General features: G+C 51.8%; 10 protein-coding genes across 10 annotated transcripts; 6 read left to right on the top strand and 4 right to left on the bottom strand.

Moving 5' to 3' along the window:
- Positions 1-388: 388 nt before the first annotated feature.
- On the bottom strand, positions 389-842 carry BDW70DRAFT_115157 (uncharacterized protein). The gene has a single exon (XM_073734627.1). It carries the CDS (start codon positions 689-691, stop codon positions 431-433), a length of 261 nt encoding a protein of 86 aa, XP_073598825.1. The 5' UTR covers positions 692-842; the 3' UTR covers positions 389-430.
- Positions 843-1028: 186 nt separating this feature from the next.
- BDW70DRAFT_157143 (glycosyltransferase family 31 protein) lies at positions 1029-2504 on the top strand (the record flags this gene model as incomplete). The annotated part of the gene is made up of 1 exon (XM_073740304.1): positions 1029-2504. The coding sequence occupies one exon, from the start codon at positions 1029-1031 to the stop codon at positions 2502-2504; it is 1476 nt and encodes a 491-aa protein (XP_073598824.1).
- Positions 2505-3343: 839 nt separating this feature from the next.
- Positions 3344-5439, bottom strand: BDW70DRAFT_148038 (putative C6 transcription factor (AmyR); the record flags this gene model as incomplete). The annotated part of the gene is made up of 3 exons (XM_073738805.1): positions 3344-3889; positions 3943-4417; positions 4469-5439. 3 exons carry the CDS (start codon positions 5437-5439, stop codon positions 3344-3346), a joined length of 1992 nt encoding a protein of 663 aa, XP_073598823.1.
- A 1167-nt stretch (positions 5440-6606) lies between these two features.
- BDW70DRAFT_130185 (glycosyl hydrolases family 31-domain-containing protein) lies at positions 6607-10563 on the top strand. Its single transcript, XM_073735755.1, has 4 exons — positions 6607-7816; positions 7863-8270; positions 8317-8487; positions 8533-10563. Exons 1-4 carry the CDS (start codon positions 7086-7088, stop codon positions 10202-10204), a joined length of 2982 nt encoding a protein of 993 aa, XP_073598822.1. The 5' UTR covers positions 6607-7085; the 3' UTR covers positions 10205-10563.
- BDW70DRAFT_171609 (alpha-amylase) lies at positions 10558-12473 on the top strand (the record flags this gene model as incomplete). The annotated part of the gene is made up of 8 exons (XM_073743264.1): positions 10558-10707; positions 10762-10913; positions 10961-11069; positions 11130-11358; positions 11433-11595; positions 11648-11794; positions 11860-12100; positions 12185-12473. The coding sequence occupies 8 exons, from the start codon at positions 10558-10560 to the stop codon at positions 12467-12469; spliced, it is 1476 nt and encodes a 491-aa protein (XP_073598821.1). The 3' UTR covers positions 12470-12473.
- A 723-nt stretch (positions 12474-13196) lies between these two features.
- BDW70DRAFT_157139 (uncharacterized protein) lies at positions 13197-13670 on the top strand (the record flags this gene model as incomplete). Its single annotated transcript, XM_073740303.1, has 1 exon — positions 13197-13670. One exon carries the CDS (start codon positions 13197-13199, stop codon positions 13668-13670), a length of 474 nt encoding a protein of 157 aa, XP_073598820.1.
- Positions 13671-16262: 2592 nt separating this feature from the next.
- BDW70DRAFT_115074 (uncharacterized protein) lies at positions 16263-16700 on the top strand. The gene has a single exon (XM_073734624.1). It carries the CDS (start codon positions 16336-16338, stop codon positions 16609-16611), a length of 276 nt encoding a protein of 91 aa, XP_073598819.1. The 5' UTR covers positions 16263-16335; the 3' UTR covers positions 16612-16700.
- Positions 16701-18914: 2214 nt separating this feature from the next.
- On the bottom strand, positions 18915-20353 carry BDW70DRAFT_115134 (homeobox domain-containing protein). Its single transcript, XM_073734626.1, has 3 exons — positions 19986-20353; positions 19238-19867; positions 18915-19186 (listed from the first exon to the last, which is right to left on the bottom strand). Exons 1-3 carry the CDS (start codon positions 20085-20087, stop codon positions 19037-19039), a joined length of 882 nt encoding a protein of 293 aa, XP_073598818.1. The 5' UTR covers positions 20088-20353; the 3' UTR covers positions 18915-19036.
- Positions 20354-22102: 1749 nt separating this feature from the next.
- Positions 22103-22562, top strand: BDW70DRAFT_115049 (uncharacterized protein). Its single transcript, XM_073734623.1, has one exon. It carries the CDS (start codon positions 22219-22221, stop codon positions 22468-22470), a length of 252 nt encoding a protein of 83 aa, XP_073598817.1. The 5' UTR covers positions 22103-22218; the 3' UTR covers positions 22471-22562.
- A 561-nt stretch (positions 22563-23123) lies between these two features.
- BDW70DRAFT_115044 (uncharacterized protein) lies at positions 23124-24237 on the bottom strand. The gene has a single exon (XM_073734622.1). The coding sequence runs from the start codon at positions 23940-23942 to the stop codon at positions 23322-23324; it is 621 nt and encodes a 206-aa protein (XP_073598816.1). The 5' UTR covers positions 23943-24237; the 3' UTR covers positions 23124-23321.
- Positions 24238-27714: the final 3477 nt, after the last annotated feature.

Below are 27714 nucleotides of genomic sequence, written 5' to 3'. Positions count from 1 at the left end.
CTTCGAGAGGATGGAATGATATGGAAAGATCGCCTATACCCTGTCGATAGCATATTCCCTGTCGATATAATCCTCTATTATGCCATCGGTACGGACCGGGCTGACACTAGATGGAGATTCCGTGCTGATTATTTATTTGCATTTTTGAACACTTGCATCACAACCACTCACACCGATTGCTACGACCAGGATCATATGCTAGCAAGCATACCAGTTCGGCAGCTCCAACCAACCGCCAAGGATTCGTGGGTCGCAGCCAGCCGCCTCCGACCAGGATCGCCTCATACGCGTCATCAACGCTGTAACTCGTCCGTGTTCGGAAGTGATTCTGTGGTTGGGGTTTGACTGCCATCAGTTCAAGTCAAACCAAGTCTTACCAAGTCTTTGATCATTTTCAACGCTCCAATAAGGATCATACCTGCTGATGACTTCACCCCGGTTCACAAGGCGGGCGCTGGCAAACTAGCTGAACCCAGCCGCGATATAACGTAGAAAGATGGATCAGCACCAAGTGGAAGGTTGATTTCAGGATTAAGAATCTGACGCGCGGCTCCAGCCCATCTAGCGAGTCAAGCATTGCAGGCCAGGAAAAAAAGAAAGCATAAAGCAACAATAATACTACTCCCACTCCGTACGTCCAGTGGAGTGGATCGAGCCCCCCCGGCCCCTTTACGTACCCTCCCACCTGCATCTGGACTGGCCGGTGCTCGTCTTGCTTGCACCTTTTTTATCTTTGACCCCATCCCGTCCACCGAATTTCTCCTCTATCCGTTCTATTTTCTCCCACTTCATACTCTCGCTTCAGTCTCTTTATCTGGATATTGGTCTTTTCATAGGTTTAATATCTTCCGCTCGCTACCTCTTTGCCGCTTCACCTCGTCGCCCCTCGTCGCCCCTCGTTGCCACATCGAGCGCTCGCGATGCGCATGCGATAGTGTCGTAACTTCATCCGCCTTGAACCAGACGAGCCCATCTTACGTTTTTTCTGTATCATGTCGACGAAAATGAATCTTCGAGATAGAAGCCCCATGAGTTCATCGTGGGTTTGGAAGAAAAAGCTACCTCGCTTTCTCGCCGCCGCGTGTCTGATCGGCACACTCCTTTTCTTCATCGGTCCACGGATCAACCACCATAAATTGGAGCAGGATATAGTGCAAGCGGCTTCAGATACTGCAAAAACCGTTGCCGATATCACCGCACAGTCGCCTCTTGCAGAAAACATCACGGTTACTTCGAAAGTCGGGTGCGAGCCCGATCTCGATGTTCTAGAACGCCTTGGCGTCAAGAAGTTGTTTAAGTATGTGCGTCGGGAAGTGATCGCAGTGCAGGCGCCGACGAACCCGCCCTTAACCCAGGTTCTTGAGACTCCCTTGTTCGATAAGCATTCGATCGGCTGGAGGGCTCTCGAGAACGCGGAACCATTGCAGAGCGACTGCTCGATCGCCACCCCGCTCACCTTACAAGTCCCGCGCCCTGTTGAACACGTTGACGCGTCACACTTCGATTTCGGTGTCGCCACTACGTTGGACAGATTAAACGAGTCTCTGGATGCCTTTACTCACTGGGCCGGTAATACCGGAGTCCGCATCTTCGCACTGATTGAGCCCGATCGGCGGGTGCCGGAGGTCCTTGCCAAGGCCGAACGGCTTGGGATTCAACTGTTTGTGACAGAGAGCGGCGAGGAATACCAGACTCGGTACTTCTCGCTGGTTTCGCACTTGGCTCACAACCTGCGGGAGGAGACCCGTTGGAGTTGCATCATTGATGACGACACATTTTTCCTCTCAATCTCCGCTCTAGTGGAGGCTTTTGAGCACTACGATCACACCCAACAAATGTATGTCGGCGGAGTGTCGGAAAGCGTGGCGCAGATCGGCTTATTTGGGCTTATGGGATTCGGAGGCGCTGGCGTTTTCCTATCTCGGCCTTTGATCGAGCAGCTCAGCAAACCCGAGGTTTTCGACGCTTGCCAGCAGATGGTGTACACGGGCGATCGCCGGATTTCCCTGTGCGTGTATCAGTACTCAGACGCATCGTTGACCATCGACCACCGACTGCGGCAACTGGATTTCCGCGGCGACGCCTCTGGCTTCTTCGAAGCGGCCAGGCCGCTACCCCTGTCTGTCCACCACTGGAAGAGCTGGTTCCACACCGATATGACCAAACTAAGCCAAGTCTCTGAAGTATGCGGCGACTCTTGTCTTCTGCGCAAATTCCGCTTTGCAGATGGCTGGACTCTGACCAACGGGTTTTCGATCACCAAGTACAGCAAAGAACTCAGCCTGGATGATCACTCAATGGAGTTGACCTGGGATGGGGACCATGGCGCCAACCGTGAAGCCTTCATGCATGAACTCGGGCCCTTGCGCGAGAAAGACGATGGAAAAGTCAGCTATCTAATGGCCGACTCAGTCACAGACGGCAACCAAGTTCGCCAATGGTACATCCACCGTGATGAGTCCAACGGCGATGCAGTTTTCGAGTTGACCTGGCGAAGGCAGTAGATCAAGTATAGCTGGTCTCATTTCATTCCCATATCTTTCACTATCACATCACGCCATACCCTTTTTGCGAAGACATAGCACCGTCTCGCATCGCATGCATTAATAAATACATTTATAGACTACTGCCTCACTGTCTCCGCACTGTCTTTGCATCCCCCAGAGGGCTAATGCCACGGCACAGATTTAGATCATGACTTTTCTGTTCCATTTCCATGTTCCGATGATACCGCAGCTTTCTGTTTCTTCCGTGTTCTGTCTTGTCTATTCGCTTCGTTGTACCTATATTCAGCTGAGCTGCTACTGTCCCGCTGCACAGAACGACCAAATCAGACGCTGGGTTTCGTCTTTGCTGTCCTCTTACATCACCTAGCCTATCCCATCCTACCTTAGTTAATATTCAGGAAAGACTGCACTATGCTTTGATGAATTCAAGAAATTAGTTGTGTCAGTCTTCTTGTTAGAATTGCATGCACATTTATTCACCGAAGCACAAAGTAGAGCTATAGAAGTATATAGTAAATTATATTGTTCGTTCCATTGAGTCTATAGGTGGTATATCATATCGTGTCATGTCAGCTGAGTCCTTGTACTTCCTGGCCATAGGTATGAGGATGGAGAGATGGTGATAATGATAGATAGATACATGGAGGGAGGAAAGACGTTGGGAAGATATGCAGATGTGCAAAACGCAGTCCAATATCTCCGGCAGGTTGATAGATATTTAAAAACCTAGAATTCTCGGTAGCGATATATATACCCTTTCTGTGTATGGGCGAATTAAGGAGGAGGAGGAGGAGGAGGAGGAAGAGGTGGTGGTGGTGGTGGAGCCAGTTTAGAAGTCAAGTCAATAAATCCCCAACTTGAAACGAGAGTTCTGCCGCCATACTAGTGGACGGATGCATTCGCGAGACCGAAAGGGGGACTGATGATGATCCCGACAATGAAGGCGGAGGCTGATCACTAGTCTGGTTCTGGTCGTTCGTATCATCAGAGGTTATTTCCCATGCACACGAACTCGTTGTCCCGCTGCCTGTGCTAGAATCTATAGTATTGTCATCAGGCGCGGGCCATGGTCCAGAGATATTTAAAGTTTCAGACGCAATTGAAGAAGAGCTAGCGGAATTGAGAAGCGGAGGATTAATCTGGTGAAAGTCACTGATAGAAAGCGGCGTCGGGGAATCAAAGCCTAGCGTGCCTTTGCAGCGCTCAAGGAGAGATGGGAAGAGGTACGACTGGGAGCCACGGATGCGGGAGAGGGTGGAAAGGATACCCCAGAGGAGCTCGCGGGGGTCGACGGTTGACTCGGCGAGGCTGTTTGCAGCTTTTGTGGAGAGAGAACGTGAGACGTCGGCGATAGAGGTGCCGAGGTCGAAGAGCTTTTGTTCCTGCGTAACCGTCAGCCTTAATCGAGGTAAATTGCTAAAGTGGCGAGAACTACCATCCCAATTCCATGCGCGTCGACAGCCCCCTGCGATGCCTCCGCAATAACAGACATAACAGCCTTGCCCACCAATACAGGAAGATGGAACGGGAGGACCGTCTCATTCCGCGAGCCTGGTTGCGATGCACGCGTCATGGAGAGTTTCCACATCATGGCCTGAAGCCACTGCTGTGTGATGAGGATATCAACCTTTTGGATTTCCGAGACACCCTCGAGCGAGATCGGTTTGCTGAGAGTTGCCTGGATGGCTGATGTAGGCGGCATCTCGGAGGAGCCGTCTCGGTTATTTCCGCCTCCGCTTACGCTTCCGCCTGCTGAGACCCAGTCGTAAAGGTTGACGCTGAGGCTCTCGAAGACGCCGATGAGGTTGATGAAGCCGTAGGCGAGAATCGGGTCGTCGGAGCACAGGACTTGCGGTTTGTGGATGGAGTTGCGGAGCATGACAGGTTTCGCTTGTTGGAGGGCATAACCTCTGCAGCACTTGTCAATTTTATGGTCTATTTAGCTCTGGGAAAGTAAATACCGTTCTGTGATGAAGAGAAGCCAGAAGACCCTTCGCTTCTGTTCTGCTTCTTCGGTGTTCAACTCGGCGTATGTTGATTCGCGATGCAGCCCCAGCGCGAAAACCATTGACGTCGCCTGGCAGAGGTAGAACCATGCGTGGTCCTGGCGGTCCAGATTTCCGTATGAAGCGAATAGGAAGAACGAGGTCAAAAGACTCTCAACATTCATATCCTCAATTGGGTCGCAATCTTTCCTTGCGCGCACGGCTTCGGCAAGCAGTTCTTCACCGGACATTGATGAGTTCTCACCGGCTTGAAAATGCGAAGGATCCGCGACGGGCGTTGCTCCGTCGAGTTTCAGCTGGATATGCGTGGCGGCACACAGGGACGCCAGGAAGGCGTACCGCTGGGGAGTTAGGCGCTCTGGATGGTGGCAGTCCTGCTGGAGCTCTTCTCTTCGGACCACGGGCATGATAGGAAACATGTACTTCAAGTAGACATTGACGTGCGCCAGAAGCACAGGTGCAGTCAGAATCCGCGGCGAACGAAACAGCACCGCAGTCGGAGAGTCCGCTAGGGAGTTCAGAGAATCCGGCGAAGAGACGAGTTCTGGTGGAGGCAGCCGGCTGAATGAGTCGGGGTGTTCAGGCGGCAGATATTGCGGCTCTTCCATGAAGGGCGGAGACGTGGGCGAGCCGCCGACCGGGTAGCTCGTAGGCTCTGCATACCATTCCCTCTCTGCAGAGAATCGTGGAGGATCATACTGGAGAATCTGTCGCTGTCTGGCCACCAGTGGATGGATAGGCGCTAGAGGGTATAGGGTTCGAAATTTCGGCCCTTTGCGACGGAGCACATCACTGTAAGAGCAGGAGAGGAGCAGGCGCTGGCACTTGTCGCACGGGAGCTCTCGTGAGCACTTGATTTTCCTCCGGCGACAGTTGTCACAGGCCTGCTTGAAAGGTTTGTGTTTCGGAGCGGCTGGTGAGGCCATGGTGCACGACGGCCGGGCCAAAGGCAATCGATAATGAGCAGTGCCGGTAGATGAGAAGCTAGTCTTGAAGAGGCATGCGGGTCATGTCAGATTGCTCGTCAACGGTATGAAATCGCTATAGTCCTTGCAGACGTACGCATGGGGTGGAAATCTGGGGAAAGCAAGCGGGGGAGGGAGAGGATAAAGAGCGAGACGGGCAGGAATAATCGGATAGCAGCGACACTAACTCCACTATCCGCTTGCCCTCCGTATAGTATAGTTAGTACTCCGTAGTGGCCTGCAGCCGTAGTCAGGCTCAGCCCCGCGTTACACCATCGCTTCTCGGCTTCGTCTCTTAGCAGCCCTTAACAGTTCATTTAAGGCTTCTTCGCGTTAGCTCTGCCGGTGGACTGCGCTCCAGGCTGCCCACCTTTTGCTTAGAGAAATGAGCGAGGTGACGGCTACAGCCAGGCCCGAGAACCGGCTGTCAGAAACCCCTGAATCCTGGATCCGGATTGTTGCCCAGTATGACGTCCTGCCAGCATGCGCGATTTTCTAGAAACCTCCCCTGCATGAAGTCCATCTGCCTGTGATCCTTGGTCTAGCGGTGGTCCCCTGCGCTGGTCTTTCGTCAGTGTCGAGTAAGACAGGAACGCCTCTTTAGAAATCGGGCTTCTGTGGCTCGCTTAGGGGCCCAAGTCTGTCGGGAAGCCGAGGAACAGCAGCATGACCCAGGGAACCGATACAGTGCCAACGACAGATGCCGAATCCTCGTACATTCGTCTTGGTGGTGTTGATGTGCAGCGATCGTTCTCCACCATGGCTTCTGGGAGGGGGCCCGATTCCGTTCTCAATCTCGACGTCTGTTTGAGTTTTTGGACAACGAAGCGCTGAATGTCTGGATTCCATGAATTCATGTGATACTCATGGTGCCGAGAGCATAGCTAGCAGTCCAGACTCCAGATCATCCAGGAAATCGATCAACTCGACTGTTCTCAGTTTGGTCGGGGACTGGGGTTAGCGGGAAGGCTGGAGACTCGAGTTGCTCACCGGTGGTAATTTTAGGGATGGCACGCTCGTAACATTACGCACACAATACGGTATCTGGGGATGAACCCTGCTCTGGGTAGAAACTCCGTACAGAATAGCTTGGTTGAGAGTTAACACTCCACAATCTCCTCTCTTCTTCCTCTTCCATCACCCGGTGCTTCGACCTTCGTATCCTGCATCCTTGAACTCAACTATCCTCGACTATAACAGCTTCGTTATAGGTTCGGTCTTTTATCGGAGCAATGACCAATCAGCAATTTGCAGTGCATCCACCCCTCCAAACGGATCTGAGTCCCAAGCTTTGGCCGGGTTGATCGCGGGGGACCGGTCGTCCCCGCATCACCCACTGGCTTGCTGCCTGCTGGCTTCTGGCTTCAACAAGCGCTCTCTTTCGGTCGTCCTCAGCATACACCCCTTGCATGCGTTGTTGCGTCTAGAATTCTAAACTCAAATGGATAATCGTCGCGGGACGTGCCACAGCATGGTTTGACTCTTGCATGTCTGTGAACCTGAGACTCTTCCGTCGACTTTGAAACCTCGAAGATAAATAGAGTCAAGGCCGTGGTTGTTGGATGACCTGATCCATCGTACGACTGGAAAAGCCTACGCTACCCACTATGGTCCGCTTCATGCACCTAGCTGGGACCCTTCCGGTCCTAGCCTCTGGCGCGGTCCAGGACGCCCTCTGGCCAGATGCCGAGTCCGCGACCGTAAACGCAGCCGCGACCGCGACCGTAACCGGGCAACGGGCTCAATTTACACTCTCGGATTATGTGGATGTCGGGGCAGACTTGATTGCCAATGTGGACGATCCCGAAGCCGTCAATGCCCAGTCCGTCTGTCCTGGGTACAAGGCATCCGATGTACAACAAACGGACCTGGGCTTTACCGCCAGCCTACGGCTGGCCGGCGAGCCCTGCAATGTATACGGGACGGACGTCGAGTCGTTGACTTTGGAGTTGCAGTATCAGGATACGGACCGCTTGAACATACAAATCACACCGACCTACGTGGACGCATCCAACGTGTCCTGGTATATTCTGCCAGAGGAATTCGTCCCCCGACCGAAACCGGCCGCAGATGCCTCCGAGTCGCACAGCGACTTCTCCGTGACATGGTCAAACGAGCCAACTTTCAACTTCCAGGTCGCCCGGAAGTCGACGGGCGAGGTACTCTTCGATACCGCCGGTTCCGTATTGGTTTTCGAGAACCAATTCATCGAGTTTGTGACATCTTTGCCGGAGGAATACAATCTGTATGGTCTAGGAGAACGCATCAACCAGCTGCGTCTGTTGCGAAACGCCACACTGACCTCTTATGCGGCCGACATTGGCAATCCGATAGATGCGTACGTTCGGTTACTCTCATCCTTGTCCCATGCTAATGGTATGCAGCAACATCTACGGACAGCATGCATTTTACGTAGACACAAGATACTTCTCAGTTGACGAGGCTGGAAAACACATATACGTGAAAAGTAGTGAGGCTGACCCTTTGGCAACATATACCTCTTACTCGCATGGGGTTTTCCTCAGAAACTCTCACGGCCATGAAGTTGTCCTGAATCCGCAGGGCTTGACTTGGCGAACGATTGGAGGAAGCATCGACCTCACCTTCTACTCGGGGCCGACTGTAGCAGAGGTCACAAAGCAATACCAGCGCAGCACCGTTGGTCTCCCTGCTATGCAAAAGTACAACACGCTCGGTTTCCATCAATGCCGGTGGGGTTACAACAACTGGTCGGCCTTTGCAGATGTTCTTGCCAATTTTGAAAGATTTGAGATTCCGTTGGAATATCTCTGGTATGCACGGATACGCACCTATTTGAATCCTAGCTTACATCTTTAGGGCCGACATTGACTATATGCATGGTTATAGAGACTTTGTAAATGACGAGTATAGATTTCCATATAACGAGACCAAAGTTTTCTTGGACAAGCTTCACGCAGGTGGGCGCCATTTTGTCCCAATTGTGGATGCGGCGCTGTATATCCCTAACCCGCGAAACGCTTCAGATTCGTAAGTTTTTTCGTGTGTATTGCCGAGTACTGCTGACGATCCTAGTTATGAAACGTACACTCGAGGCGCGGCCCGAGACGTCTTCCTCAAGAATCCAGATGGCAGCCTCTACATTGGCGCTGTGTGGCCTGGTTATACAGTCTTTCCCGACTGGCATCACCCCGATGCGGCTGATTTCTGGGCCAACGAGCTTGTGACTTGGTATGAGAAAGTCAAATTCGATGGAGTGTGGTACGACATGAGTGAGGTATCGTCTTTCTGTGTGGGAAGCTGTGGGTCTCGGAACCGGACACTCAACCCCGTTCACCCGCCTTTCAGATTGCCAGGTGAACCGGGCAACGTTGATTACGAGTATCCTGAAGGATTTGAGCTGTCCAACGCGACAGAGGCTGCCTCTGCATCTGCAGCTTCTTCGAGCCAGGCCGCAGCCACCGCCACAGAGACTACGACATCCACCAGCTCCTATTTGCGTACTTCGCCCACACCTGGTGTCCGTAATGTCAACTATCCACCTTACGTGATCAACCATGTCCAGACGGGCCATGATCTTGCTGTGCACGCAGTCTCGCCAAATGCTACTCACGTTGACGGCTATCACGAGTACGACGTGCATAGCCTCTACGGGCATATGGGCATCCAGGCCACCTACCAAGGTTTGACTCAGATCGCGCCCAGGAAGCGCCCATTCATCATTGGCCGCTCGACGTTTGCTGGCTCTGGAAAATGGGCCGGCCATTGGGGCGGTGACAACTACTCCCGGTGGTCGTCCATGTACTTTTCAATCTCGCAGGCGTTGCAGTTTTCTCTCTATGGCATTCCGATGTTCGGAGTCGATACGTGCGGATTTAGTGGAAACACCGCGGAGGAACTCTGCAACCGTTGGATGCAGTTGTCAGCTTTCTTCCCGTTCTATCGTAACCACAATGTTCTTGGGACAATTCCTCAGGAGCCTTATCAATGGGCATCGGTCATTGATGCCACCAAGAAGGCGATGAGGATTCGATATGCTCTGCTACCTTATTTCTACACTTTGATGCACGATGCGCATACTACGGGCTCTACTGTTCTGCGAGCGCTAGCCTGGGAGTTTCCGGACGATCCGTCCCTGGCTGCGATTGACAATCAGTTCCTGGTCGGCCCCTCCATTCTGGTCACTCCAGTTCTCGAGCCTCAGGTAAGTACTGTTAAAGGCATCTTTCCTGGAGTAGGGCAGGGAGAAATCTGGTACGATTGGTACACACAAACTGCAGTTGACGCCCAGCCGGGAGTCAACACGACGATCGACGCGCCCCTCGGCCATATACCGGTCTACGTCCGGGGCGGAAGTATCCTGCCAATGCAAGAGCCTGCTTTGACGACCCGCGACGCCCGGAAGACGCCGTGGACACTGCTAGTCGCTCTCGGTAAAGACGGAACAGCATCGGGCCATCTATACCTCGATGATGGGGAGAGTATCCAACCAAAAGTGTCGCTTAACGTCAAATTTAGGGCCAGTCGGTCCGCCCTAACCGTATCATCCGAAGGCGAATGGAAGGAAGCCAACCCATTGGCGAATGTAACCATTTTTGGTGTCCTTGACAACCCGGTCTCGGTCACATCTAACGGACAGCAAGTGCCTGCAGAATATGACGCCCAGTCGCGGGTCCTGTTTATAACCGGGCTAGGCCAATTTACAAACGATGGTGCTTGGGGGCGAGATTGGACCCTCCGGTGGTGAGGCCGGTTGGGTATAGGTGGATTAGGGCCGGAGTCGCCGGTGTGAATTAGTGTGAAGTACCGGTAGTGAAATGCGACTCCAGCAGGTACATTAGGGTGTTCAGACCAATAATACTTGGGATGTTCCCCGCACTCTGCCGGCTTGCAAGGTTCCCCACTACACCCCTAGTAATCTCCTGGCGTCATGGCTGGACTGGCGTGGCCATTCCTTGCCAACCATTGCAGAAACCTCCGACAAAGCCGGGTACTTGGGGATGCTCAGTCGGTCGTAGGATATATGTGATAAATATGGGCACCCCACCGTAGTGTTAGGTGTTGTAGAGTGTAGACCATCAACAAGATCCTTCTGCCACGATGCGGTCGGCTCTCTTTCTCTCCCTTGCGGCGACAGTGCTGGCTGCGACGCCTGCCGAATGGCGCTCGCAGTCAATCTACTTTTTACTCACCGATCGCTTTGCCCGCACCGACAACTCGACAACCGCCGAATGTGATACTAGTGCGGTGGTGAGCAACCTGGACCTAGATTTTGATTCTGATTCAGAGACTGACCCTGCGCAGAAGTACTGCGGCGGGACATGGCAGGGAATCATTAACCAGCTGGACTACATCCAGGGGATGGGCTTCACAGCCATCTGGATCACCCCAGTGACCGCCAATCTCGAGGACGGGCAGCATGGGGAGGCATACCATGGGTACTGGCAGCAGGATATGTAGGTATCCTTTATACTCAATGGCATAAAATTAACGATGAGCGCAGATATGCGTTGAACCCGCACTTTGGCAGTCAAGACGACCTCCGAGCATTGTCTGACGCGCTGCACGACCGAGGAATGTACCTGATGGTCGACGTCGTTGCCAATCATTTTGTGAGTTTGAACTGCAAGTGTGCTTGCTTGTATAGGTACCAATACTCATGGTCAATGCAGGGCTACGACGCGCCCGCCGCGTCGGTCGACTACAGCGTCTTCAACCCCTTTAACTCAGCAGACTACTTCCATACTCCCTGCGATATTACAGACTACGACAACCAGACCCAGGTCGAGGAGTGCTGGCTGTACACCGACGCCGTCAGTCTGCCAGATGTCGATACCACCAACGAGGAGGTCAAAGAGATTTGGTACGACTGGGTGGGTGACCTTGTGTCTAACTACTCTAGTAAAGCCCCTCCCCCATCCTCCTAGTATTGTATACATATGTATGAATGTCTTCTCACATCGATACAACAAAAGTCGACGGCCTTCGCATCGACACCGCTCGCCACGTGCAGAAGGACTTCTGGCGCGACTACAATGATGCCGCGGGCGTGTACTGCGTCGGCGAGGTCTTCCAGGGCGATCCCGATTACACATGCGGGTATCAGGAGGTTATGGACGGGGTGCTGAACTATCCCATGTACTTTCTTACTATTTATCCCGATTACCTGCATGCCCGCTAACTGTACCAGCTACTACCCCCTGTTAAATGCTTTCAGCTCCACATTTGGCAGTCTCAACGATCTAGCCAACATGATCGAAACGGTCAAGTACACCTGCTCAGACGCTACCTTGCTGGGTAACTTCATCGAGAACCACGATAACCCACGCTTTGCCTCGTACGCTTCCCTCAACCCCAATTCCCCCGATTCTTCTAGGCAATGCCACTGACCAGACGATACAGATACACCGACGACATCTCCCTCGCCAAGAACGTCGCCGCCTTCGTGATCCTCTCCGACGGGATCCCCATCATCTACGCCGGACAAGAACAGCACTACTCCGGCGCAGGAGACCCGGCAAACCGCGAGGCAACCTGGCTCTCCGGATACGACACGACGAGCGAGCTGTACCAGTTCATTGCGAAGACGAACCAGATCCGGAATCATGCTATCTGGCAGAATGAGACCTACCTTTCTTACAAAGTATCTCTCTCCTCTCCCCATATACCCCGGCCCTTTGAGTAATGGGGTTTATATGATAGAACTGACGGCGAATGAAATGAACAGAACTATGCTATCTACAACGAGAACAACGTCCTTGCCATGCGCAAAGGATTCGACGGGTCGCAGATCATTACGATTCTCACGAACGCTGGCGCTAACGCTGGTTCATCGACTGTCTCGGTTCCGAACACCGGGTACACGGCTGGGGCGGCAGTCACTGAGATCTATACCTGTGAGGACATTACGGTTTCGGACAGCGGTGAGGTGTCAGTGCCTATGGAGAGCGGCTTGCCGAGGGTTCTGTATCCGAAGGCGAAGCTGGAAGGGAGCGGGATTTGCAACCTGTAGTCGTGCCGGATGATGGAATATAATGGATGGGTTGGGCCAGAAGTTGGACGGCCGTCCGGGTTATATTGGAGACAGGTGGATATATATAGGATACATCGTTCCCTATAGCGCGGATGGAGTGGTAAGTATAGACTTTGGATGAAATTTGTTTTTGGATAACTTCTGTCAATATATGATTTGGTGTGGTCTTTTTGTTCGATTTTAGCAGAGGTGTTATGGGACGTTAAGACTCTCCCACCAAGAATAAACGTATTCTTGTATACTACAAAAGTACCAAAATACTCCAATGAGGAGTCTCGGTTAGGATAACTAACCAGAACGGCCTCACCACGCCCGCGCTTATTTAATCTGCTTGCATCGGCCTAGACTAGCTCCAAAGAATGCGTCGCTCACCTCAGCTCGATCTCATCTCGTCATTCCTGATGACCGTCCAGCTTTGACCGGCTCCAAACCAGCGCGAGCTGGTTGATCGCTGTTCCTCTTTCGAACGGCCGACTATAAGCCTATCTACTGAGTCACTAGCTGGAGAAGTACAGCATCACGATATTCCCCGAGGTCTTCTGTCGTGCTACCCACCTACTGTAAGACCCCACCATCTACAATCCTCCCAGGCCATCGCAGATCAACACACCCAGAACACCCCCTTTCATCCAAGCCAGACTAACCCCACACCAGATCCAACCCGATCAGGCCGGCCGAGCCTCAAGCAGCATCGAGAGCCTGAACAATGACACCAACGCACGAGCTGTACATCCCCATCTCGGGGCTCGGCCTAACCCCAACCTCCTGCTCGCACTGGTCCTTCTTCCTGCGCACGCCGGGCGCCTCCTACGGCGACCTTCTACACATCCAACCGATCTCTCTCTCCCCGCTCTGGTTCCAGTTCGACGCGCGAGAGGGGATCGACATCTCCTCGCTCCAAGCGGAAGGGATGGTGAAGATCGGAGATCTGACGCCCGAGCAAAGACGGCATGCCGTCAAGATCATCCGCTCAGAGCCTGCGCCTAGAGATGGCAAGAGAAGCTGCCAGGAGTGGGTTGTTGATGTGCTTGTTAGTCTAGAGGTGGAGGAACTGGTGAGCCCTGGAACAGCGGGGGTTTGGGGGGGCTTGCTCGGGATGCCGGCCAGGCAGGTTAGGGCTTTGTTTTGGAAGGGAGAGGCAGACGGGGATGAGCAAGACAGGTGGATTGATTTGAGATGACGGTGCACAGGGTATGACCAGGAATACAGTTGATGGTTACACCCTATATCTATAACTATCATGAGCATGGACGGACAAGTGGTATTTCCTATCCGGTGCTCCCACGTCAGGTCCATATATTGAAGAAGGTTGTCTTCATAACATGTAATCTAACCAGGCAAGTCGGTATCTACTTAAACGACAGAGCATATCATGTGCCCACACAAGTAGACGGTATACGAATGCGGTAGCTGGGACCCCCAGGCTTGCACCGTCTGGATGAACTCTGGGATCCGAGCATGAAGCCGCATCTTTCACAGATCCTTTTACAAGAAGACAAGGCGAGCGCAGTGTTTGCGAACAGTGTGCTCTTTCCTGGGCAGTAGACGGGCCCTACTCAGTCGCACCTTCCTGAGGCTGAACTGAGATTCTATTCGTTAGGCAAATGTGATGCTGATAAATGTCCCTCGCTCTTTTTTCGGCGGTAAAGAGCTCTTCTAGGCAATAGCTGAGAGAAGGGTGTGATGCGCTTGAGGAGACCGGATAAGGACTGACGACTGAAGCCTATATAATCAAATCTAGTTTAGCCCAGGCCCAGAAATATACCCTTATAGGCTGTAAAACGAGCAGGTCAGAGTCCTATAACAAGCAAATCAGCCCTTTCATCCACCTACAGACCTCCACATGGTCTAGTCCATTCAACTTCAGTTCTTCTTTACAAGAGATTCACATATTGACGGGTAACCAAGACATTAGACATTGGACAAGCGTATTATAGCAGTGCTGGCGTCCGTACATAAGTGCCGATTGCAATCTCGTTATGCGCATCAGGCCATTTGATAACTGACTTCCGAATAGCCCTAAATAAACGCAGACGCTTTCAGTTGCCGGTATGCTTATCATGATATTAATATTTCTCGACTCTCAAGCATGGGAATATTTGCCCCAGCGTATTTACTACAGGAAAGAAGGCCATACTGGCAGTTGTGTGAGTTCCCAATACCTTACCTTCCTATTCGTGCTGTCTCAGAATAGTCGGTCTCCTATCCCATCCCCTGGCCAGCTTCTACAGTCCCCTTTGACGTGGCGGGTTCTTCAAGTCACCACGATGCAGTGTTTCGCAAGGCCTTGTCAGCCCTATAAAGAACAAATGGACAGCATATTCTATGAACAACAGCCTTGCCGAAAGAGAATCGACCTTTAGCAACATGGAGATATTTCAGAGGCAGCTAATATAGAACTCTGCTCTTGCACAGCTGCAATTTTCTGCATACACGTTCTAGCCGGCGTGGCCATCTCGGATTCCGGATTCACTCTAAGCCTAACGAGGGCCCGAACACGCTCAGGACGAGAAGACTGAGATTAGGGTAGGAGATCTAAGAGCAAGAGCCAACAGCAAAGTACTCAGACTCATATTGGCTTCTGCTAACAGGAGGTCGACGTGTTGATGTACTGTCTCCCTAAATGCTTGGTGAGGTTGTTTTCATAATTCGACCTCTATAAAGACCGTGACTGCAGGCAGTAGACTTTATTCGGGATTCGACATGCCCAGTTAAGCAACAGAGCCAGTCATCTAAGATCATCAACCCAAAAAGTCTCATTCCGGCGTATTTTACCCACTGCAGAGAAAGCGTAGCCTTGAGACATCAAATAAAGCACCTAGAGGAAGAGAAATGAGTTGGTCTAGGTCCAGGGGGATCATCTTCCAGGGCCCAGGCCATGATTTGGCCAGAGCTCTTCTGTTCTAATGTATCTTGCCAGTATGCCGTGCTATATGAAGCCTCGATGATTCCCACGCTGAGTTATTGTCTTTGTGGAACCTCATTCACGCTCTATGACCATACCCGTTAGCATGACATAAAGCATGGCAATAGTCTTCCTTGTCCGTAGATGGGAAAACTTGACTCTCCGTGCAGAGATGCGTCTCCCGAACCGCACCACAGCATCCTTCCAACTGGGATGTGGTTACCGGTTGATCCTTCTGTAGCACCAGGGTCTCGAAGGAGATGAAAGTGGGCTTGTGGGAGGTGTTCTTCTGCAGTCAGAGACGCCTTAGCAGAAATCTCTAGAGTTTTCTCTAATCCTATGCGCTCATCGTCCAAAGTGCTGGCGTTTTCGCTATGGAAAAGACGTTAACTGACCGTGGCTTGCGTACCAAATATATAGCTTGGATATATTATGTTTAGTTCCAGAAGCCATAAACAAAGCTATGCGGGCTTATCGCAGTCTTGCAACGTCCCACTTGACTCCTGCTCTCCGAGTCTTTAAGTTGCATAACCAAGACTGACAAGCTTCAATTATGCCAAGTAATTTCTGATGTAAGAAGAGTATAAAGTTGGTTGTTAAGAAGTGGTAAGCTTACTGCGGTAGTTGATTGCGACGGCATGCCTCCTGATAAGGTAGAACGCTTTCATGCTGAAGAGAGAGAGAGAGGAGAGAGATACAGTGTGCAATAATGATGAAATTGTATGCTACTAATGGAAAACAGCGTGAACACGGAGAGTAAATGGAGGTGCACCTAACCTGTCCCTCCACTGAGGTGTATAGGGTAAGTAATGGAATAAGTGCTACCTAGGAAGTATACAGGGCCCACCATGCCCACATGGGCACGAGGAACCAGCCATATGACTGGCAAGTCTATCCTTTATTAAAACGAATTTCGAACTGAAGCAAGTCGGTCACTATTATGCTGGGATCTACCGTCCGGCTGCCGCCAACACGACATTGGCACCGACTTTTAGGCCACTGTGACATGGCATATTGGCATGGTCAGGGACGAACCAAATCCCGGGTCTCGAACAGGAAGTTTACGAAAATCATCCGTACAGGCATGCAGTGCACGGACATACCCACAGCCCTGCGTTCTGTACCGTCGATCAGGAGATCATTGATCTGTGCGTCGACGGCTGCAGTAACGGTAGCATTTCCAGGTTTCTGGCTCACTGTCATGCCAGGGGGCTGAATAAGCAAGGCAAGGCATGGCAGGTAGCAGTATTGACTACCCGGTAGCTCGTGATGGATTGCCGCTTTAGTTTCAAGGTCATGATTGTTTTTCTTTTAGGTTGGATATCTTGGGTATATCTGGGTCAATTCGAAGTGGACAAGTCAGACAATACGAGCTCTTGTTTACGTAGAGGGTAATGCTGCATAGCCTGATAAATAGGCCATCCCTGCCTGATTCGTTGGATCTCCAGGTCAGCGAAGAGTACCCTCGTGCTGAAACTTTGTTTGAACTCAATTGCGCCCTGTCAACGCCGGGATTGAACCTTGAAGTGTCTAAACCAAGGCTCCGCCGCAGCGTAGCAGACAGCACACCGTCCTTGTGCCAACAGTGACAATGATCTTCACGGCCAAATCTACCGCATATGCTTTCATACCTATCCGGCAGCCCGTAGGTCGTGCTACCGGGGCAGATTCAGCCACTCCAATTCACGCCAAGTCCCACGCTTGAACGCCCATCTTAAGACCAGATCGGGATTGGTGGATGGCATGCCAGTTAAAGGAACCCAGCCGTCCAACTCTATGATCCATTCAGTAAATCCCTTGCGTCACGCAGCGATCGAATGTACGTTCAGGCCCCGGAATCAGCAAAGCCCGAGACGCAAGCCAAGGCGGATTTCAAGTTCCCGTCCACCTTAGTGCTGACTGCGGGCTGCTGACAACGAACCTCTGGGGAGTCAGCGGGCGTAAGGAAGGAAAAGTACGGAGTAAGGTATCAGACCGTTGACCTGCGGACATGCAAGCAAGCGTATCGATCCTGTGTGTGCCACTGTGCCACTATCCCACATATTCACATGACATGTACATATACATGCACATTCTTCGTCTGACAGTCAATACTCAGACTCCATAGCAGTGATACAACCCTGACCAGAAGGAGGATTCATTGCAAGACTGAAACGCAGAAACGCAGACCTAGTGAAGCTTGTCCGTCAGTTGACGTTATGCAAACACGCCAAAGCGCAAGAGCGGTCTACCAGTACAAGCAAACCAAGAGGAAGAAAATTGAACTCTATTCAAAACCTTCACAATGTCCCTCACTGTCTAAATACCAAGACTCGAAGCTGCCCGAGGCCAAGTCCATGTCGGGGTGCAGCGCCCGTGCATATGGCCGCGGGCTGAGTTGGCAGCCGTGCCACGCCCCGCCCGCCACATGCGCGCCTGGATGGCACGGTCATCTTCTGACTTTGGTCGAATCGATCCTTCGGCCGGCGGAAAGCCCGGGCGCTCAGTGCAGTGCGAGAACAAAGAAAGCCACCTGGCTGTTATAGCAGAGATTGGTGATCTGTGCTAGTGAGCTCGGCGTGTCGATCCGATGGGCGGGATCGATGGTCTAGCCGTTTTAGGAAGGAGTTCTCTATCGCCGAGGTTCAGGTTCAACACTTGGTTTACCCCACATTCTTCATGACACTGGCGGTCTGGATTGGGGAGTTGGGACAATACCAGGTAGTATGCACTGTTTTGTTGGACAGACTCATGGGTATGAGTGGTCAGTCTGCCAGTTCTCTATGGTTGGCGTCCGTCCGTTATCGGATGACCTTGAGCGGACCACGAGCTGAGTGATGATTTGTAATCGGCTGATCATGACTATGGTCTTCAGCTGTCACCCAAGTGGCTGGGACCTTTTTTTTGGAGATTCGATCAATGGATCCTGGATCAACAATTGACATCCGTGACATCTCTTGATACTGAAGACTACCGAGAACAACTACCGACGGGCTATTGCCACTGTACCTTGCTCATTTCACCGCAATTTTTCGCTCGCGCGAACCATGGTAGCTCTTTCCGCATGCTGCCCAAATTCGGTCATCGGAATGACAGGAACCGGGTCGTCTTGCTTGATCTGCGGTACGTCTACCCCGGTTATGCAGCGGCTGGGACACCTCAGGTCATCATGATGCGAATAGCCGCGGGAGTCGTGGTCTTGGCCGAGCCGTTACAGCTAGAGAAGATGTCTTCTAAAAAAATATCTTGATTCTATGACGGTCATAATCATGCTTGTACTGTACATGAGGAAAAAAGCAACGCAAAACACCAAACCCCCTCAGATGCATGATGATTATTAAAGGTAGATGATCTTCCCGATAAATGAGGCAAGAATGTGAGGCAGATCGCTGAACGTAACGGTCCAAGTGTCGGGTCATGCAAGCACGTAAACTTAACCAAAAGAGATAGCGAGGGTATCAAGGCGTGCATCACTCGATGAAGTGGTCTGACCTGAGCAATAAAGAAATGGGGTAATGGAAAACCAAGAAACAAAAGAGAAGAAGAAAAAGACATCATGTCTATCTGATCTCGCACGTAAATCGTAATGTAAATGTACCTCGCGGCGCTTTCTAGGGTCTATTCGGCCGTGGTATGCGGTCAACTCGACGTTGCATCGTGTATCATAGTCTTCGATGAGGTGATGGCTCAGGCGACGTTTGTTCCATATCGCTCAACGACTGTCGTTCATCCAGGTCGCTTCCGCCAGTACGTCTTTGATTGCGCAGGGCCGGAAGGTGGCGTCTTCTCGCATTGATGAACCAATTGCTGATCTGGCGACGTTAGTCGGTCTTCCTTTCCTAGAGGCGATCAAGATAACTTACCTGGTTAATTGTAAGGCCTGTTCGGGACATGAGCATCTGCTTGTCCTCCTCGCTTGGATAAGGGTGATCCAGATGCGCATGAAACCAGGCCTTGAGGATCTCGGTGACCGGTTTGGGAAGGTTCCCTCGGCGGCGTCTGTTCCTTGCGTCGGTTGAATCCCCTAGAATGCCGAAATTCGACTGAGGCGCGTGCGAGAGCGACGGTACAGAAGCGTGGTCCGGGTCGCTCTGATACGCCATCGACGGATAGTGGTATCGCACCTGACCGTGCATTGGCGGCACGCCGCGGTAGGCGTCGGCATTCCTGTCGGCCAGTGGACCGGGCGCGGCTGGCGCTGCATGGGGGTATCCGTGGGGACCAATGGGCCTGGCGGTGATTTCCGGCGGCGGCGGGAGACCCCTGGGGTCTGGATATACGCCCGTCGCACGCTCCGGGTACGACTGCAAATCGCGGATTGGAGGGAGCACCGGACTGGGACGCGAAGACCGCGGTGTAGCATGTTCTCTTGGAACCGAGTTAAAACCCAATTCGTGTGATGATCCTGGACGCTCGCGCGGTTGCCGAGAGTTATGTTGAGAATTATAATATGAAGTGGATTCGATCTCTTCGTGAAGATGTGGTGGGAGGAGCTTGAAAGCAGTCAGCATCTTTACTACATCTTCTCTGCTTCTGCTCGCCCGCTAGATTCGTCTAGTCTGGTCTGACAGCCGACGGACCGCAATCTAGCAAACAGGGACTTCCGCTTACCTCGCGAAATGAGGGCAAAGGCTGGTTGTCGGCCGGCAGCCCGGTTGCGTAAGGAATGGCCATTCTATTAGAACTCCGCCTCCGGTCAGGGTCCGGTGGCATAGAAAAAGGGATCTTAGCGAATCGAGACCGAGCACCCAATTCGATCGAGTGGGATTGGGCCGGATGGCTGAGAAACGAAGAGTGGTGGTTTAGACTGTAGGCAGTAGGTGGTAGATGTGGGATGTGTTATTGCACAGCAGAAGCCGGCCCGCGGCTGTAATAGACGTTATTGTACCACCCGACGAGAGGGGCTAGCGGAGTCTGAAATAGTTGGAATTGGTGAAGGGAGATTGTGATGATAAGGAGAGGAGAGTTGAAGAGTTGGAGGAAATCAAGCCGAAGGAAGGGGGCCAGTTGTTGGCGTTGAAGGGAGGAGGAATATAGGGAAGAAATATACAGCAGGAGGTGCGGTTCAAGTAGTCGATGACGATGGGGAACAGCTGAACTCAACCAAGGATATGCAAGGAAAGGGGACCCAACTGACACTCGAGCGCTCTCTTCCCACTTGACCATGGCCACTGCGTTTATCCACAACTCTCTGCTACAGATTGACACGGAGCTGCAGACTCCAGGTTCACTGTCGCAGTGATGTGATGGTTCCCTTGCTCCCTCAGAATCCCACTTATCTACATCGTCGCTGTACCTCTATATCTACAGTCAGTCCAGCATCATCAATGAGACCGCCACAAGACTGCAACCCCAAAGCGGAAATCGAGATTTCAAATTGTTAGCGTCAGTCTGCCTAACATTCAGCGGTTCCCTCAAAGCGACGCCCATGGATTTGAGGAACAGGGGGGGAGATCCGACAGGAAGCGCCGATCCTGCAAGTGGGCAGAATAATTGTCAGTGGGCCTGCGGGTGAGGGGAACTTCTTCGGTTTTTCTTTTTTTTCTTTTTTTTTTCTTTTTTCTTTTTCTTTTTTTACGTTTTTCGTCATTTTTGGGTTTTGCTTTTTCCTTTTTCTTTTCCCTATTCTGATTATCTGTTTATGTGCTAGCCCGCTTCCCCAAATTGTGAGGGAATGCCTATCAGCACCCCCACCAATAGTGAGTGGAATTCCTGGTTCCTGTGCTCTGGTACCTCAACCATGACAGATGGCGCCAAGTAAGGAATGAAGTTATAATTTAGTTATAATTTATGTACGGTTCATAAACCGTCTTCATACTTTAACTTTACACCTACTATTAGTGACTGCGGGATCCAAGTCTCTCGGTTTGATCTATCTGGGAAGACCCTTGTCGTCTGTCTGTCTCTCTGTCTGTATGACCTGGTCTAGATGATAGATCCTCAAATCGCCCTGCAATGCAGAGCAAGGTGGTCGGTGGTGGCCGGTGGTGGCCGAAAAGTTGCGTCCTGGTTTTCTTTCAGTATGCTGGGTGGGCTCCGTGAGCCGACAGCCGTGGCTGTTCTCCGGAGCTTTTTCGACTGAATTCGACTGAAGGATCTGGTGGCCGGGGGCCGCACCTCCTGTCTTCGTGCTTCATGTTGACAGTGGCTTCGAGCCAAAACATAGTTGAAACCGGCCAAGGGATCTAATCTAGTAAACTTCCAGAACGCAGCCAATCTTCTATGAGTCTGTGATGGCACTGTAGCAGTGCAGCGTTTTTGGGGCTCCTGCGGTCTGCGACATTCCCCATACAGATCGCTGATTCGAAACCTCGCCACTCTGACGGAGCCGCCCCCCCATCCAGCCAAAGTCTGCTATGAATAGCCGTCTCTCATTAAGTGCGAATCTCCCGAGGGTGGAGTCTGCGTGTTATACTGGGCTCCCAGCTCTCGCTGCGCCGCATGATTAAGATGAAGGGCGGGTTTCTTCAACACCCTAGACGTCGGAACACCATCATCGTAGAAACTCAAACGCCTTCTTGCAGACGAGGCAAGAACGTTCAGGTAGGATCACTTCCCGGTCTCTTGTTAGCGGGAATGGGCATGCTGGCAGGAATCCAAATTCCTGCTTAAAGTTTCCTGGCCAATCAGGTTGAGATCGAAAACGAAATTCAGAGGCAGCTGCATAAAAATCACAGACACTCTGCAGTGAGGGAGGGAGATCAACCGGATCCCTGGCCGGGGATCCACATTGCGGTCGTGTCAATCCAGAAGGTCATAAAAATGCCACACCAAACTCGCAATTATAACCCAGGCGGGATTCAGTTCCACGGCCTATCCACAGTCCAAGGCGTTCAAGCAGACAATGAGTAATCCATGCAGCAAGGCGAGGGTGATGGCAATGGCGCTGGCCTCCGCGCCTTGCCACTGCATGGTCGTCACGGCAGCCTGGAATACTGAATTGAGATCCGACCGTTGCCTAGAGCGAGTTAGAGATCGATCCACAGCATATTTTGTAGAGCTGAAGAACGAGGAAATGAAGGAGGCAAATATAAAGAAAGCTGGGCAGGCCAGTCAGGTGTGGTGTCTCGACTTTGGGGCCAGTTCGACTCTTTGAGGAATGATTCCGGTACCTAGAACAGGCAAATACCGATCGCCCCCCGGCCTCCCCACTTCAGTTCTGGACTTGATGCAGTCATGCACCTAAGGCATCGATGCATGGCAGCATGCCGACTGCGCACTCCAGGAATAAACACCCAGACCACTCCCAGTATCGGTAAAGATCCAAGTGCCCCTGCACTCAGTCACCATCGGTGTCTCTCCTTCCTGGGTCAATGATAATCGGAGAATAATTGAGCTGATCACCAGGAGATCTTTGTCTCCTTAGTAGACATGGGATGGATACGAATTTAGTTCGACGTGGGGTAAAAAAGAGAACAATACGCCCGCCAGCCAATAATGCAGGTTGCATGCAAAAGCGACGGCGATGGCCCAATCCGAAAGGGCAACGACAGCAATAATACGTGACTGACACAGATCCAGACATTTTAGCATGCATCATTGCCGCGTGCATATGACGTCTCCGTTGGGGCCAGAAAGTGCTGAGGGACCAGCGGTCCCCGACGCTGGGATCTTCTGGAAGAGGGGGATGGGATATGCTGGGGAAACCAGATTCGGAAGGTGAATGCCAGGAGTCCTGGAAGGCTCAAAGTTTAGGGTCCATACCAACAAGCCACTCTGAAGGAATTGGGGTCCACGAGCATGACAGTCTGACAGATTGGGCTCGCCCACTTGCCTGCATGAGGTTGGTCAGATCATCCTACCAGGTCAATAGTTTGACGAGCGCTATCTGAGTAGTGGCTTTGGGCAAGCAACTGCACCACGCGTCCACGAGGGAAAAGAGATCATCGTAACGAGCTGCGACCGCCGAGCGTGGCTGCCGGTGCAGATTCAGATTCATGACTCCATTCATTGATCCAGCCACCGGGGCAATGACAGCTCCACTGTGGAACAGTCAGAGCTGTTACCATCATGATTCAGCAACCCTCCCGAGTCGACCGAAGTGGCCGAGTCGACCGAGTCCGACTGTCTGCTGTACCCTGTACCGTATACCGTATACCATGCTCTCCTGTACCGTATCACAAATGCGACGGGCAACCGCGGGAATCCGCCTGTCCGACCGAGCTTATTCTGGGAGGAACCGGCCAGTTCGCTGCACGCCCGCTCGCAAGGATTCCCCCTGTTCCTGTCAGCCTGGACAGGCCCCTCACCAGCATGGGAGTTGACTTGCAGGTCCGCCTGGAGGAATCCCGCCATCTCATCAGACTGTTCGCCTTGGGGATGGATCCGCAACCGCCAAATATGGTAAAGATACCGCGACTCGAGACGAAACTTTTGGGCGCTGGGACGAATTATTTGGCCTATGAGCGATGGCCATACTCGGTCATACTCGCGTACACCGTCCTCCGTCCTCGAAGCCGAAACGTTGATACGGACTCCATCCACCGCAACCTCCGCAGGTGCCAGCTGCCAACTGCCAACCTCTCGCGTGCACGCTAGAGCGGCTAAACTAGTGAATCTCGTGGCCATCGATCCGCCGGGATTGGTTCGCCGACTGCAGCCAAAATTTTGACAAGTCGAGACGGGCCCGGCCCCGTCCCTCGTGATGGAGGGCCACTGTTCTCAATCCCGGTAGCCAATCTGAAGAAGCGGTTTTCCAAAGACCTACCTTTGCTCTCAGCTGGAACCACAAAAGTGGCAAACTCGGCAAACTCACTCATCACATAAGCCATCCGAGTGCGATCAAGCGTATCAGCGTATCTGTGTGCCCCTAACTGCCATGACGTGATGGTCCCCGATGACCGCCTAATGGCCGATTAGCGGCCCCACTGAATGACTGAGTCAGCAAAATCACAGGCACTACTCTGGAGTACACCTCGGATCGAATCTCCGCTAACCGAATCAACGACAGGGGCATCCACCTTGGGCGTCCGCTGTAACCCAAGCTACCGGTAAGTGACGTCTGACACTTCTCTGACAGGCTGACAAGCTGACTCTGACACGCTATGACTTACGTCCACTGCCAGGACAGGGGTGTGCGGGATCCTCCGTGGTTCTATTCCGCCTCAGTGTCAGCTACCGACTACCTGACCCGACTTTGGGTTCCGACTCGGCCTTATTCCAAGCAGTCGCAGGTGATTAGTCTGCGACTGCCAACCATCAGATCGAGATCATGCATGGTGCAGGGACACAAGCCAGAGCGGAGATCACTGCCGTGAGACAGAAAATTACGGAGAGACTAGGACCGATCGCGGGCTGTCAGTCAAACACCGCATCCCGTAGGAGGTCTAGGCAAACCTTGACCCAGCGGTTCGTTGAATTGGCCAATTTTTGATAATCCACACGGCAAGGGAGCCACGGAGACGCTGCGGCTATTGGCTGCAATGTCGCAGATCCCCATGGACTGGGCCGGATTGGGTGAACTGCTGTGAACTGCTGCAGTCAGACTGCCACTGTGACTGACTCGTGATCCGGCGCTGGAATTTGTCATTCTACAGTAACCTGCAACGCGCTCTTTGTCGTCTGCGATAGCCCCGTGTAAAGTGTTGTTGTTTTCCTGGTGCTCGAGGGCTCCAAGGAACGTTCCAACTGGCTTACCGTGCCCACTGTGCCCGGAGTTGGGAAGCAATAGAGCGGTTTGTTTCCATGAAACTATTGTGTGACATCACCTGTTTCGCAATCGCGCTTTTGCTTCAACCACGAGTTCGAGAAAGTTGTGATCGATCGATGATAATAAAAATAATGGACTAGAACAGATTCAGAATTCTCCGACGTTTTACTCATGGTCTGTCTGCTCCTTTGCCCAATTGAGATTGGCTTGCCAATAGTCTGGCGTTCTATTGCATTTGCATCGGCTCCAATCAACCTAGTCGGAACGGACTTCCCCTGTCCTGGTTCATAAGATGTTTCCTGCTTTGGCAGGACTGGGATGGCCAGGTAAACAATTCATCAGACAACGTGCATCTCAGCGCCATTTCCTGTTTTCTGGACCTCCTTGAAGCATAGCAAGTCTCTGTTCTCACGCTCACGGATGATCTACCGCCTATAATTTGCCCTGCAGGAGTTCATCCCTTGGTCGATGGGGTCGACCGGCGGAGACTGATTGAATTCGGCCCCGTCCACTTTCCGAGAATAGACATGATGGCCGTTGTCTAGTTCTTCACTCCAAGAACAATAACAATCATAATAGTCTTGCTCGGCTGAGCCTTTTGTAACTTGTCCAAAATGTTCGCCCCGTAGCCACGTTGTGACGGACCTGAATGATTTCCAGAAAAATCCCCTTCTTGCTTTCCGATTTCAGAGGCTTGGTGGGTGATGATCGGTCCAGCTTCATCAATACTGACCCATTCTCCGCTTCCGGAATATGGTTGATGTTTTAGGTTTGCAACGCCGCTCTGGGATCCCAGCTCTAGCTCCAGTTGGGGCCGCGGCTGCTATCCTCCTGCCTGTTCAGGCATCGCCCTTCCGCAGTGCACCGGATTGTCCTGCCAGGTCAGTTATGCTCCTCCCTTCAAGTGCCAAGGTGGCTCTTATATAATGCATCTTATGCTTCCTGTATAAAGTAAGGAACCCTTATCAAGGCATCGCCGTTACCAATAAACCAGCAAGGCACATTCGTCCTTTGATGAAGCGGTCTTATGAAACCCAAGCATGTCGGTGCTCACGTGTAGTTGCGTTAGTGCCAACCTGATGCAGACAGTGGTAAATTGCCAAGTTACAGGCACAACTGGGTCTGTTCCAGCATTCCGATCCTCTTATCTTGCTGGAGTCACTGTCGCAAGTATATTTATCTCGATGCTCTTGTAGTGGATATCGTGGGGATGTCGCTGACTCGCGGCACTTCAGATCAATAGGTTGATTGGACCGGTTACTCAGTGATCATTGAGACCTTTTTGCAGCTCACCTTAGCTCAGCAGAGTTGCCGTATCCACAGGTTTTCTTCTTTTTTCGCCAACGGCTCCTCTGATCACGACGCTTAATGGCACGATGCTTGTCGAATTTATGAAAATCTCTCAGGGTCAGGCCTTTGCACCAAGGTAGGCAGAGGCGGCTGTAAACCTGCGCCGGCAGTCTTTCATAAAGACTCGGTCATCTTGTGTATCAGGCACTATAGAGTGCATTCTGGTCCTGATACCATGGAAGGTTTCACCTATGCTCCCAAGGTCTGAAGCTCTACAAACAAATATCCAACTAGCACCGGCAGACTGATTCCCTTGACTTCGAAACTGTTTTTGTCTCTTCCAGCGTTAATGTCAGTCCTTCTCCAAGAAATATATCTACTCGCTGTGGAAGGGCAAGATCACTGGGACACGCGCTGCACACCCTGATGAAATTACGAAGGTGCGCATTATACAACGTCATTAACCAGCTTCAAAAGCCCTAGCGTCTCCATCTTTACAACGAATATCCCCATCGCCAGTATTGTCCAACATTGCATAAACGGCTCTAATGGCAAAGCTCTCGCGGGGAGGGGCACGTATCAACTGAGCTCGGTATAATATGACCAACTAGCTTTGCGTGAGAGACAGCATGAATAGGTAGGCCATTCAGATGCAGCAGTGCAAGGATTGGGTAGGTTGATGTACTTTTTACCAAACTGAGGACTGAATACAATTCATCTCTTAAGCTTCTCTGCCGTTATGCCTTATAGCATTCCTTGACCCTTAAAAATCGCGATTTCTAGAAGAATCTTTAATGTTTATGCTAATTCTGGCTGCTGAGTTGAAGCCAATTTGCAACTTCAGGTCAATGGTGTAGAGGGGGTTTTCCCGCTGATCGTCAATCTGCTTTGCTAGGATTGTGGTGGGAATGAAGCAAGTATGATACTTCAGGTTGGCCTCTCATCACGAGAATTTTGGCAAGCGTTCTTATGGGTTCTGGAATATAGACTTAACTGGAGTGAGCCCTTTATGATCCCAGCAGTGAACCGGTTTCGGCTGGGTTGAAGTGACTGGCGGATTGAAAGTCTTGGATAACCATGTTCCAAGTTCTTGCTTAGACTATGCTTATGAGGCAATACATGCTAGAGCCTGCACCGCGGTGGGTTTGATCCAGCATGGAGAATTGATCAGTTATGGTACTCTGTTCAGTGTCAGCCTTTGCCAACTAAGTCACGGGGCTGGCTGGTTGTCTGCAGTCCAAGACCTCTCAACACCCTTCCTGAGCAGCCTCAATCTACCAAAAACTCGGTTTTGAGCTTCTTCATCGTTGGTCTCTTCAAGTACTCATGTATGAACTCCCTGCCTGCCTCCAACAGCAGTTTCTCACCTTCCTTTCGAAAGGACATGGTATACCCACCTCC

The sequence above is a fragment of the Aspergillus foveolatus genome, assembly GCF_047715535.1.
Source record: "Aspergillus foveolatus strain CBS 279.81 unplaced genomic scaffold BDW70scaffold_8, whole genome shotgun sequence".
NCBI lineage: Eukaryota > Fungi > Ascomycota > Eurotiomycetes > Eurotiales > Aspergillaceae > Aspergillus > Aspergillus foveolatus.
This window is presented reverse-complemented; position numbering and strand designations above follow the sequence as displayed.

What these genes read in the sequence shown, in the direction of transcription:
- BDW70DRAFT_115134 (XM_073734626.1), bottom strand. Translation starts at nt 20,087, where the DNA reads ATGCCACCGGACCCTGACCGGAGGCGGAGTTCTAATAGAATGGCCATT. An exon ending in CTTTGCCCTCATTTCGCGAG is followed by an intron (nt 19,868 to 19,985) that starts GTAAGCGGAAGT and finishes ACTGCTTTCAAG; the next exon opens with CTCCTCCCACCACATCTTCA. An exon ending in CAGGCCTTACAATTAACCAG is followed by an intron (nt 19,187 to 19,237) that starts GTAAGTTATCTT and finishes TAACGTCGCCAG; the next exon opens with ATCAGCAATTGGTTCATCAA.
- BDW70DRAFT_115049 (XM_073734623.1), top strand. Translation starts at nt 22,219, where the DNA reads ATGAGTAATCCATGCAGCAAGGCGAGGGTGATGGCAATGGCGCTGGCC.
- BDW70DRAFT_130185 (XM_073735755.1), top strand. Translation starts at nt 7,086, where the DNA reads ATGGTCCGCTTCATGCACCTAGCTGGGACCCTTCCGGTCCTAGCCTCT. An exon ending in ATTGGCAATCCGATAGATGC is followed by an intron (nt 7,817 to 7,862) that starts GTACGTTCGGTT and finishes AATGGTATGCAG; the next exon opens with CAACATCTACGGACAGCATG. An exon ending in CCGCGAAACGCTTCAGATTC is followed by an intron (nt 8,488 to 8,532) that starts GTAAGTTTTTTC and finishes TGACGATCCTAG; the next exon opens with TTATGAAACGTACACTCGAG.
- BDW70DRAFT_115157 (XM_073734627.1), bottom strand. Translation starts at nt 691, where the DNA reads ATGCAGGTGGGAGGGTACGTAAAGGGGCCGGGGGGGCTCGATCCACTC.
- BDW70DRAFT_115074 (XM_073734624.1), top strand. Translation starts at nt 16,336, where the DNA reads ATGCTGGGATCTACCGTCCGGCTGCCGCCAACACGACATTGGCACCGA.
- BDW70DRAFT_115044 (XM_073734622.1), bottom strand. Translation starts at nt 23,942, where the DNA reads ATGGCCACGAGATTCACTAGTTTAGCCGCTCTAGCGTGCACGCGAGAG.